The sequence below is a fragment of the Sus scrofa genome, chromosome 6, assembly GCF_000003025.6.
Source record: "Sus scrofa isolate TJ Tabasco breed Duroc chromosome 6, Sscrofa11.1, whole genome shotgun sequence".
Taxonomy (NCBI): Eukaryota; Metazoa; Chordata; class Mammalia; order Artiodactyla; family Suidae; genus Sus; species Sus scrofa.
Window position 1 is genome coordinate 158,218,172 of NC_010448.4, and position 12,539 is coordinate 158,230,710.

A 12,539-nucleotide genomic window follows, 5' to 3' on the forward strand; every position below is an offset into this window, starting at 1 on the left:
TCTCTGATAAGTTTAATCCATTAAAAGAGCGAAAATATAAACACAGACAAACACCTACAAAATCAATGTAGGTGTTGAGTATGATGTTAAGCATACTCAACATCATCGCATTGGCAGATTTCATTGTGTTAGACTTTTTTCTTCCCTATCTCCTGTTTTCTTTCAGACCTTCTGACTCCCCTCTCTTCCTTAAGGCAGCCAGTGGAAATGACCCAATATACAGGCTTTCATACATTTCTCTATCCTCATACAATCCTGTACAAAGATATATATCCACATACAGGATTTTTTCATTGTTTCCTTTTTGTAAAACTGGATTCCTATTAAAGGCATTTTTCTCTAAATTCATTTTTTTCACTTAATAATACATCTTTGTCAACCTTTCAGGTCAATAGATATAGAAGTCATTTATTCTTTTTTTTTTTTTTTAGGGCCGCCCCTGCAGCATATGGAGGTTCCCAGGCTAGGGGTTGATTCAGATCTGCAGCCTGCCAGCCTACACCACAGCCACAGCAATGCCAGATCCAAGCCACATTTGCAGCCTACACCACAGCTCACAGCAACGCTGGATCCCTAATCCACTAAGCAAGGCCAGGGATCAAACTTGTGTCCTCATGGATTCTAGTCAAATTTGTTTCTGCTGAGCCACGATGGGAACTCCAGTATATTTCGTTTCTTTAGGAAACTTTATTGCTGGGTCAATATACGTATATATTTTAAATATGAGTAAATGTTGACATATTTTCTGAGAAGGATGTGGTGATTCATTCCAACTATCAGTGTATTAAAAGTGACCATTTCCCCATATCTTCACCAGAAGTTGGCATTTTAATTTAAAATGTTTTCCAGTTTCATCTGAAAAATGGCATCATATAATTGCCTTATTTTGCATTTTCTTTTTTTTTTTTTAATTTTCCCGCTGTACAGCAAGGGGGTCAGGTTATCCTTCCTTACATGTATACATTACAATTACAGTTTTTTCCCCCCACCCTTTCTTCTGTTGCAACATGAGTATCTAGACATAGTTCTCAATGCTACTCAGCAGGATCTCCTTGTAAATCTATTCTAAGTTGTGTCTGATAAGCCCAAGCTCCCGATCCCTCCCACTCCCTCCCCCTCCCATCAGGCAACCACAAGTCTTTTCTCCAAGTCCATGATTTTCTTTTCTGAGGAGATGTTCATTTGTGCTGGATATTAGATTCCAGTTATAAGTGATATCATATGGTATTTGTCTTTGTCTTTCTGGCTCATTTCACTCAGTATGAGATTCTCTAGTTCCATCCATGTTGCTGCAAATGGCATTATGTCATTCTTTTTTATGGCTGAGTAGTATTCCATTGTGTATATATACCACATCTTCTGAATCCAATCATCTATCGATGGACATTTGGGTTGTTTCCATGTCCTGGCTATTGTGAATAGTGCTGCAATGAACATGCGGGTGCATGTGTCTCTTTTAAGTAGAGCTTTGTCCGGATAGATGCCCAAGAGTGGGATTGCAGGGTCATATGGAAGTTCTATGTATAGATTTCTAAGGTATCTCCAAACTGTTCTCCATAGTGGCTGTACCAGTTTACATTCCCACCAGCAGTGCAGAAGGGTTCCCTTTTCTCCACAGCCCCTCCAGCACTTGTTATTTGTGGATTTATTAATGATGGCCATTCTGACTGGTGTAAGGTGGTATCTCATGGTAGTTTTGATTTGCATTTCTCTTATAATCAGCGATATTGAGCATTTTTTCATGTGTTTGTTGGCCATCTGTATATCTTCTTTGGAGAAATGTCTATTCAGGTCTTTTGCCCATTTTTCCATTGATTGATTGGTTTTTTTGCTGTTGAGTTGTATAAGTTGCTTATATATTCTAGAGATTAAGCCCTTGTCAGTTGCATCATTTGAAACTATTTTCTCCCATTCTGTAAGTTGTCTTTTTGTTTTCTTTTTGGTTTCCTTTGCTGTGCAAAAGCTTTTCAGTTTGATGAGGTCCCATGGGTTTATTTTTGCTCTAATTTCTATTTTTTTGCATTTTCTTGAATATTTTTGAGATTAAGCATCATTTCTGGTTTATTGGTCACCTGGGGTAAAGATCCATGACATATGCAACTTACTGTCAAGAGTATCTGAGAAAAAATTGTGCATATGTGAGGGAGAGAGCGAGGGAGGGGAGAGAGAGATGAAATGGTGTCCATGCTTTTAAATCTACATCCTCTTTTTTTGGATTTTAAATCTTTCCTTTAAAAAAAATATATATTTCTTTATTTTATGGCTGGCTGCACCTGTGACATATGGAAGTTCCCCAAGCCAGGGACTGAATCTGAGCCACAGCTGCAACTTAGGCCACTCTATAGATCCTTTAACTGACTGCACCAGGCTGGGGATCGAACCCACAGCTCCACAGCGACCCGAGCCACTGCAGTCAGATTCTTAACCCACTGTGCCATGGGAGGAACTCCTTTTATAAACACATTAAATCTCTCCCCTTCTATTGGCTCCTTCTTTTCAGATTACAAGCATGCTCCAATCTCCTCTAACCTAAAAAACCTTCTTTGGGCTTGCTATCTCCCTCAAATTCCTGTTCAATTATTCTTTATTTTCTCCAACTATATTCTTTCTCAAACCTAAACACTTTCCAATGAACAAGTCATACCTTGTTAGGGGGGAAAAGTCCCAGTTACTTATTACCTAAAAAAAAAAACAAACATCAAGAGTTCCCAAAGTGGCCCAGCGGTAACAAACCTGACAAGTATCCATGAGGACATGAGTTCAATTCCTGGCCTTGCTCAGTGGGTTGATGATCTGGCATTGCCGTGAGCTGCAGTGTAGGTCACAAACGCCGCTTGGATCTGGCGTCTGCCGGCAGCTGCAGCTCCAATTCAGCCCCTGGCCTGGGAAGTTCCATATGCCGCAGGTGCAGCCCTGGAATGGAAACAGAACAAACAAACAAACAAAAGCAAGTATCATTTACGTAATTGTTCAAGCAAGTCTATGTAGAGGTATTTCATTTTAAAGCACACACATATACAATTTTTCTCCTACAGGAATTCATTTCAAAAGAAATTTCATCATGTATCTTCTGCAGAACCTTAAACCGAGAGCTGACATATTCAAATAAACCTCAAGGTGTGGGGATGCTTCAGGCCAGTTCCTCATTAGAAGCCTCAGCATGGGGGCTCCGGAGCCCAACACAGAAGGTCTTCCAGGGAGAGCTGAAACGTTCAGATAAGTGAGTTCTGGAAAGAAGGGGTGGTTGGCGGGCTCTGGCAGGCTCACCCCTGGGGTAGAGCAAAGAGAACAGACGGGGGAGTTCTGAGAGGCACTGGCGCTATCTAAACTCAGGGGGACGGAACCGAGTGAGCAGCAGCGGTAATTGAGTTTCAGTTACCTGCAGGGTGGCGAAATAAAGTAGGAACTTCATCTGCCTGACACGGGGGACATTTAGAGGTGTCCTTGGCATATTCACAGTGAAATCTGTCACCCTTTCACTGTGCTGGGTGATGGCAACCGTGCCGCGCTTCCTAGTGACAACCAGCGCACATCCTGTCAGGCAGCCCCAGCGCACTACAGCTAATGAAGCGCTTCCTGCGGCCTGTCTCCCAGGGCTCTCTGCATCCTCTGTCTGGAACATGGCACCACGGGAAAATTTAGCACAGCCAGCAACAGCCATCGCCCAAACTCAAAAGAATCTTTGAATGGCAGAGAGAGGCCCATTTTCCTTTCTGCCCAGCCCAGGGGTGGAACCGTCCTCGGGTCACTTTTTGTGGGTCTGTACAAACGTGCCGACTGGCAGCGTGCCGTTCTTCACCTGAGCCCGGATTTCAGCTTGATGCTTTAATGTGAAGACCAGGGCTCTCACCGTCCGCCGGTACGGCCCATTAATGAGGCGGGAGCAGAGATGAAACGTTTCCCGTTCAATATTTTCAACCAGTAGGTGATCCATCTAAAAAAAACAGCAAAATTATCAAATTAGGGCCTTGCATTGCATAAGGATTAAAAGTGAGAGAGGCTGGAGCACTTTGCTCAGAGGCCTCCATTAATCAACTGAAATTCAAGGACATCTACTTCCTGTCACCAGAGAAACAGGAAGAGCAAATTAATTCCACCCTGGCAATTAAGGAACAAGGCCATGTGCTTTGTGACAGGGACCTCATTCACAACCCCTGCCGGGTGGTAATATTTGCCATTATAACAGGAAACTGGCTTGAACCAAGCAATGGGTTCTGGGCCCTGTACTCTACCAACCAGGAAACGAAGACTGAGGATAATAAATCAGTATAACATTTATACTTTTCTGTTTGTTTGTTTTTCAAGTGCCTTTTAACCCTTTAGCAGCATTTTAGAAACAATGGGTCTAGATCCTGATATGTGTGTAAAACAGTTTATAAATCACTTTTCATATTTAATGCCCACAACTCCTATGATCTCATTTTACAGATGAGGAAACAGGTTGAAAGATAAAGAAATGCTTGCGATTCTTACAACTATTAAGAGGCAGAGTTAGGGGCTCTGACCCGGAGCCCCCAACTCCAACATTCATGTGTCTTCCTTTTTACCACCCTCACTGTTCCCTTCACGTTCTGAGATCAGTTGGATTTGGAGAGACTTCTGCAGAGTCACCTAAGCAGAACGGGCCTAGAGGATGGGCGCTGTGGCAGTCTGGCGGTGTTCTGGCTCAGGCCCAACCCTCTTGAAGTCACAGGCCAAATCAAAGCAGGACAGGTCTGGGGCTTTGTCCACATGCTCTGGATCCAGGCCAGACTGGGATGCTGGTCTGGGACCCCCTCACTTCCTTTCCAGGCGCACCACTCACTATTGGCCTCCCAGGTCCTGTTCCTCACCCAGCCTGAGCAAGCTCAGCTGCTTTCACACACCTCTACGCCTCTCGACAGGTTCATGTTCCCTTGCAAGGCACACTTGCCCTTGAAAACACACTCCTATTTGTAGCTCAAAGATTAGCTAAAAAACAAAAAGTAGAGAGTTGTGGCTCAGCAGATGAAGAACCTTACCACAATCCATGACGATACGGGTTTGATCCCCCACCTTGCTCAGTGGGTTAAGGACCCAGCATAGGTCACAGATATGGCTTGGATCTGGCATTGCTGTGGCTGTGGCACAGGCCTGCAGCTGCAGCTCCGATTCGACCCCTAGCCTGGGTACGTCCATATGCCTTGGGTGCAGTTGTCAAAAAAGAAAACAACAAAAAAAAGCAAAAAAAGCAAATCCTAGTTCAAAGGACTGAAAGTTCTTCTTGAGGCTGCCACAATGTCCTGAGCTTTCCTTAGTCATTTCATAATATAATGACAGATTTCTTGAGTCTGTTTTCCTTAAGAGTGAGTTCCTTGAAAATAAATTTTACTCACTTCCTTTTTTTGCTTCACTCCTTCCCTCCCTACCCTACCACATAGTCAAATACTCATTTAGCAACTACTACGTACTTGGGCTGAGGAAAGGGCAGTGAGCAAGGTTGACACAACTCTTGGCTCCATAAGGAGCACAGACCAGCTGCAGACAGCCAGTGAACCCACTGTGAGTGTACTGAGTGCTGCTAGGAAAGGGGACAGAAGCGAGTGCGGGGGAGCAGAACTACTGCACAGGGACCCAACCCAGGAGGACAGCGCCTGGACTCGAGAGGAAAGGACGTTTGACATGAATCTGCAGAATGAGTAGGAGGTGGCCAGGTGAAGGAGGCACTTACTTGGTGATAAACTCAGTGAGCTGTACGTTTATCTTTTGTGTGTTTATATTTATATATATATATATATATATTGGGGGGGGTCCTTTTAGAGCCACACCCTTAGCATGTGGAGGTTCCCAGACTAGGCATCAAATCAGAGCTATAGCCACAGGCCTACACCACAACCACAGCAACACCAAATACATGCCATGTCTGTGACCTACACCACAGTTCACTACAACGCTGGATCCTTAACCCACTGAGTGAGGCCAGGGATCGAACATGAATCCTCATGGATCCTAGTCAGATTCATTTCCACTGAGCCACAATGGTGGGGAACGCCCTACACTTATATTTTAAAAAAGTTTACGAAACAAGTACACCAAGATAGAAGAAAGGATCCTCTGACATTTGATAAAGCGTCCTAACAAAAGACAGACCAAAAGACCAAAACAAAGAGAAAAAAGAAATGTGGGAGGAATGAGGAGCAAGGAGCGGAACAGGACTGAGAGGAAAAGAACACCCAGGCCCAGACATCTGCCTTGGTGGAACAGACAGAAGACGGTCAGGGAAGTCTGTGGTCCTCATGACTGTGGCCTCTAGGGCTGAAGTGAGTGGATGTGGCACCATGGCTCTCTAGAACCCAGAGTCCTTGAGGTTTTCATGGGGGCATTGAACTAGCCCCCAGACTGCAGCGGGCAAGGAAAAAAAGGTTTTTTTTCTTTTTAAGGGGGAGTGTGGTTGTTAGGGGAAGAAGGGTATATGTGCATTTGCAAAAATAGGTCATGGCCATTCCATCAAATTGTAGAACCTGTAGAGTGCCTTCAAATTCACCTGACTGGATACTTATTCACACCTCATTCAGCAAATGGTTATTGAGTTATTGGTCTGGTCTGATCTGGGTATTGGAGACATGAAACAGAAAAGACCTGACCCACTACCCTCTAAGAACTCACAACCTAGAAAAGAGAGGCATGTACACAGACAACATGGGGCAGCGGGACAGGTGGGGCAATGGGACAGGTGTTATGTTCTCATGCACGCTTCTTGTTAAATGAAGACCAATTGGAACAAAGAAATGAAGAAACACATGAGTAATATTAAAAGATAAACATAGGGGAAAATGATTCGTCATGCACCCTTGTATGTAACAAGCTCATTGCACAAGATGCCTTTGGAGAGGGAGTTCCCGTGGTGGTACAGTGGTAACGAACCTAACTAGTACCCATGAGGATGCAGGTTCCATCCCTGGCCTCACTCAGTGGGTTAAGGATCCAGCGTTGCCCTGAGCTGTGATGTAGGTCACCAACAAAGCTTGCAACCCGTGTTGCTGTGGCCGTAGTGTAGGCCAGCAGCTGCAGCTCCACTCTGACCCCTAGCCTGGTAACTTCCATGTGCCTCAGGTGTGGCTCTACAAAAAAAAAAAAAAAAATGCCTTTGGATAATCCAAACCTACCTAAGTTGAGAACCCTTCCCAATGGATCCTAACCTGGGGATTTCACCTTTTGGGTGAAAGGACAAGGGTCTTAATGAGACCTTGAGAAAAACAGGTTTTGCTCTGAGATAAATGTGTATGAATGGGAACAGGAACGCTGTAAGAAACCTAGAGATTTATTTATGGACCATACCCTCACTCTGTGTCTCTCGTGATCTGTCTCTTTCTCACGTTTTTGCTCCTCTCCGTTTGCCTTACTGACCGTCATTCCAACCGCCTCATTCTCTCCCCCTATTCTACACATCTCTACCCATAGCGTCTGCTTCCTCGTAACTCCTCTAATATTCTTTCTGTTTCAAAACTCCTACTGTTGTTTCTTGGCATTTCCTACCTCCACTTCTCAGAGGAGGATCTGATTTTCTCTGCTTACGTATTTGTATCTGTGAGTAGAGTGTGTGTTATTCAGTTGCCCAATTCTGGAAGAACTGGTTATAGCTGGAAGATATAAAACACATCCACCTAGACCATCTTTCATCAAGGATTCTGGTCCCAGAAGAAATGGTGCCATAATCAATTAGTGATGCCTGCCATATTTGTAAGCTCTTTAAAAACAGGGGAAGAAGCTTTTCTTCATGGGTTTACCTTAAGCACATACAATAAGCACATAAAACTTCCCACGCTGCATTGTAACTATGTATTTGCCTAGCTCCCTCTAGAGCTAATATTATGTTGGATCAATTTCTAAATTCCCAATCCCTAGCATTGGTACTGGCACAAAGTAAGTGCTCAGTGAATATCTGTGAAATGAATTTCCTCTTTCCCTATCTATAGTTCCCTCTTTTCCTGCTTTCAGTAAGATCCTATACATAGCAGATAAAATACGAAGTATGTTTCTATTTTACATGTATTTTCAGTTAGCAAGATCCAACCACTCTTACAAAGGCCAGTTCACCTGCTGTCTCTTTCATGAAACCTTCCCAGATTCCCCGAATCAGAGTTCACTGTTCTGTCCTTTGTGTGTCTACACCACTTGCTAGTACCACTATTTCAGGCAAATTTCATCCTGCCTTGTATTTAGTCAGTCATTTACAGGCTTAAGAGGGTCAGGACACAGCAGACTTTCTTAGGATAGGGACTGCAAACCATTTATGTTTACATTCTCCCGGTACTACTAGCAGTAGAACCAAACATTTGTTGAACTGAATAACCACTAGAAGCAAACTTTGTACGAGTTTTCCAACAGTGTGACTGGGTTTGTACATATATACCCACACTCCTTTTTAACCACTTGAATACGTTTATGAAAGAGCTGGTCAAAGCCAGAGGTGTAGTCTGAGGCCATTAAACAAAGAAAAAACTAACAGTCCCATATGGGGATGTACCCCTGACCTGGATCTCATTAGCACCATCTGACAACCAACTGGGCCAACCAGCCAGTGTTTCATAACTCTTAATGATAACAGGCTCACTTTGAGAATCAGATTCATTTTTTTTTAATGACATAATAGGAAAATGATCACAGGCCGTGAGGTAGGAAGGAGAGTGGATAATGAGGAAGGGGAAGTAAGAGAATGACACCACAGGGAACGTTCATATGAGGAAAGATCTAAAAGACAGGGAAGAACAAAGAAGATCCAGAAGGGAGAAGGTAAAGGGGAATGGAGCATGGGTCTCAACAATGGCGTTTCTATTCATCTATTCCATTATTCCAAGAACAAGGAAACAATCCATGAATCTGGAAAGCAAGATCTGTAGAGTACTAAAGAGGGGCACTTTTTGGCTGTGTGTGTATATTCTTCATCTATGGCTTTCAATACTAAAGAATAAGACCAAAACAAATAATACGGAAACATTATTTTCTATAAAAATGTAATGAGTGGATTTGAAAAAACACATGGTAAGATCAAATTACAACAGCTTTTCAGTCACTGAGCCAATAAACGACCCAACAGTTTACTACCACCTAATAAAGTACATTTATGGAGATCTGATGTCTGATTTGAATGCACTCAACATTGGTTACTGTCAAGGACCAAATACTGGATTAATGGTTCATTGATTTACCCTAATATGAAAAGGTTTCAGATGATGATGGGTGCGAAAGTTAACTTTATGTAAAAAGTGTCTGTATTTATACTTTCTGATATACCAAACTGATGAAAAATACTATAAAATGCTGTTTATGCAAGGAAAACAGATTGATTTTCTTTCGCCAAGGAAGATGGTAAGATGCACACTTTTAATTTTTAAAATTTACTCTTTGGGAACAAAACCATTCAGCTACGCTTAATCTGATATTTTTTCCAATTACGCTGCAAAGCACTAACAAATGTATCACTTTTTTAACTTTGCTTTGTAACACTTGAGTGCTTACCACTTGATGTGCCATTTAAAGGATAATTAATGGATAAACTAAAAGGATAATTATTATGGAGTTTAATATAGCAGGCAAACTGCTCATTAATCCTTACAAGCATAGCTTCGTTATTATCATTTACTTAAAAAGATACCACAGGGAACTGGTATTTACCACCACATTAACTACATATTATATACCCACACTCTACGTTTCTGTAATAATTTTGGTTTATTTTAAAAATAAACTTTATTTAAAATATCAAATAGCAAGTCTTGTTGGCTAATCGATATTCTGGAAAATTAGACTTACAACTTTCATATTTTTTTCTCTTTCCCAAGGGCTTAGTATTCATAATACTTCCTTTTGGGAAAGTTAAGCAAACTTACAGTCTATTAATTCACTGAACTATCAAACAGACATTGAATATTATAAACATAAAAAACAGAGATATACAGTAAAGTATATAAAAAGTGACACTGACATTGATCAAAATAAAAAACATAAATGTAAATAATTGTCAATTTTAGCAATGTTATTTAAATAATCAATAAAAATATCTTACAGAAAAGTTGGCACATACTTGGCACTTAATAAATCTGGGACAATCATAACTTGTCCAGTATTCATTTAAAGAGCTATAATAATCTATCAAACAGGAAAGCCATCAAAAAGTTAACAAGATTATGTCTGGATGGTAGGTTCAATATGATCTTGTTTTCCCTTTTTACATTGTTTCTTTTTCTATCATAAGTTTGTATTAAAATTTTATTTTTAAGACTTTAGTAACATACAAGTCCATTCATTTGTCTTTCTTTTCTGGATGCTTAATTGAGATAAAAAGGTTAAAATATTTTTTTCAGGAGTTCCCGTTGTGGCTCAGTGATTAACAAATCTGACTAGGAACCATGAGGCTGTGGGTTCGATCCCTGGCCTTGCTCAGTGGGTTAAGGATCTGGCGTTGCATGAGCTGTGGTGAAGGTCGCAGACGCGGCTCAGGATCCTGCATTGCTGTGTCTCTGGAGTAGGCCAGCAGCTACAGCTCCAATTAGACCCCTAGCCTGGGAACCTCCATATGCCGAGGAAGCAGCCCTAGAAAAGGCAAAAAGATAAAGAAAAAAAAATAATTTTTTTTTTTTCTTCAGAGAATGCAGTAGTAACAGATTAGTATTTAAACTAGACTTTTTTTTTTTTTTTTTTTTTTTTGGTCTTTTTAGGGCCACACTCACAGCATACGGAGGTTCCTAGGTTAGAGGTCAAATCAGAGCTGCAGCCGCCGGCCTACACCACAGCCACAGCAACACAGGATCTAAGTCCCATCTGCGACCTACACCGTAGCTCATGGCAATGCCAGATTCTTAACCCACTGAGTGAGGTCAGGGATTGAACCTGCACTGTTATAGATACTAGTCAGGTTCGTTACTGCTAAGCCATGATGGAAACTCCTAAACTAGACTTCTGAATTACTTCTTTGCTAATAATATTAAATTATTCTTTAAGGATACTTTATGAGGGATACCCTGAGAAGAGGAAAAAAAATAGGGATGTAATATGTCTGATTTTTCCAGAATATTAGTTGACCTATAAGATTTGTTTGATGATGAATGATTAATATTACTGCTAATGAGCAAAAATTCTTTTAGCACCTGTATCTCCAACCACTAACGCCATCTAACTGTTGGTCATGAAGCTGACAGGGATTATGGCCAGGCAACTGACTACTTGCCTTAGAACTAAAGGTATGAGTGCTGACAAAAAAGTGGGGGAGGAGAGTCTTTTTAAGGAACAGCTATTTATTATGCCACTGATATTCCATAAGAGAGCCCATCTCAGACTTTTTGCTTCAGTGGGAAAGGAAAGAATTTTTATTTATTTTTATTGAAGCACAGCTGATTTACCATGTTGTGCTACCTTCTAGTATAAAGTGACTCAGTTAGATATATGAATATGAAGAAGCATATGTATATGAATTTGAAGAAGCATATATATATATATATATATATATATATATATATATATATATACACACACACACAGAATATACATACAGATGCTTTTTCATGCTCTTTTCCATTATGGTTTTTATAGGATATTGAATACAGTCCTGTGTTATACAGCAGGACCTTGTTGTTTATTTTGTACAGAGTAGTTTGGATCTACTAATCCCAAATTCCTAATTTATTCTTCCCCATCTCCTTTCCTCTTTGATAACCATAAGCTTGTTTTCTATGACTGTGAGTCTGTTTCTGTTTTGTAAATAAGGTCAGTTGTGTCACTTTTCTTTTCTTTTTTTTTTTTTGGCTGTGCCCACAGCATGTAGAAGAGTTCCTGGGCCAGGGACTGAACCAGTGCCACAGCAATAACCAGAGCCACAGCAGTGACAATGCCAGATCTGTAACCTGCTGCACCATCAAGAAACTCCACTTGCATCATATTTTAGATTACACATGTAAGTGTTATCATATGGTATTTGTCAGGGAAAGAATTTCAAATGGGAAGGAACCAACATTCATTAAGTGACTTCTAAACACAAGGCATTATACTACTCCTTTGCATATATGGTTCATTTAATCTTTCCAATGGTCTTAGTTGGTAGGATTTATAATCTTCATTTCATGTATTAAAAAAACCAAATCTCTGAATTTCATAAGAGATTTGCATAACATATCACAACTAGTACATACTAGAGCAAGGGTTTTAATCCATGTCTTGCTAGTTCCAAAGCCTGTACTGTTTTTTGGTTGGGTTTTTTTTGTCTTTTTAGGGCTGCACCCATGGCAATATGGAGCTTCCCAGGATAGGGGTCCAATCAGAGCTGAAGCTACTGGCTTATGCCACAGCCACAGCAATGTGGGATCCAAGCCGTGTCTGCAATCTACACCCCAGCTCACAGCAATGTCAGATCCTTAACCCACTGATCGAGGCCAGGGATTGAACCCGCATCCTCATGGATGCTAGTCGAGTTCGTTAACTGCTGAGCCACAACGGGAACTCTCAAAGTCTGTACTCTTTACACAATACTGCCCCCCCCAGAATGTTCACAATCCAGAGTCCTTAAAAAAAAACCCAAAATCCCAGCA

General features: G+C 41.2%; 1 protein-coding gene across 4 annotated transcripts in view; it reads right to left on the bottom strand.

Annotated features, from left to right (window-relative positions):
• The window catches only part of TCEANC2 (transcription elongation factor A N-terminal and central domain containing 2), a 42,994-nt gene continuing 31,122 nt past the window's right edge, over window positions 668–12,539 (bottom strand). For all 4 annotated transcript variants that reach the window (XM_005665408.3, XM_013999365.2, XM_003356456.4 and 1 more), the window contains one exon: window positions 668–3,934. In XM_005665408.3, coding sequence (XP_005665465.1) covers window positions 3,746–3,934 — 189 coding nt within the window. In that variant the 3' untranslated portion in view covers window positions 668–3,745. The remainder of the gene's footprint in view (window positions 3,935–12,539) is intronic.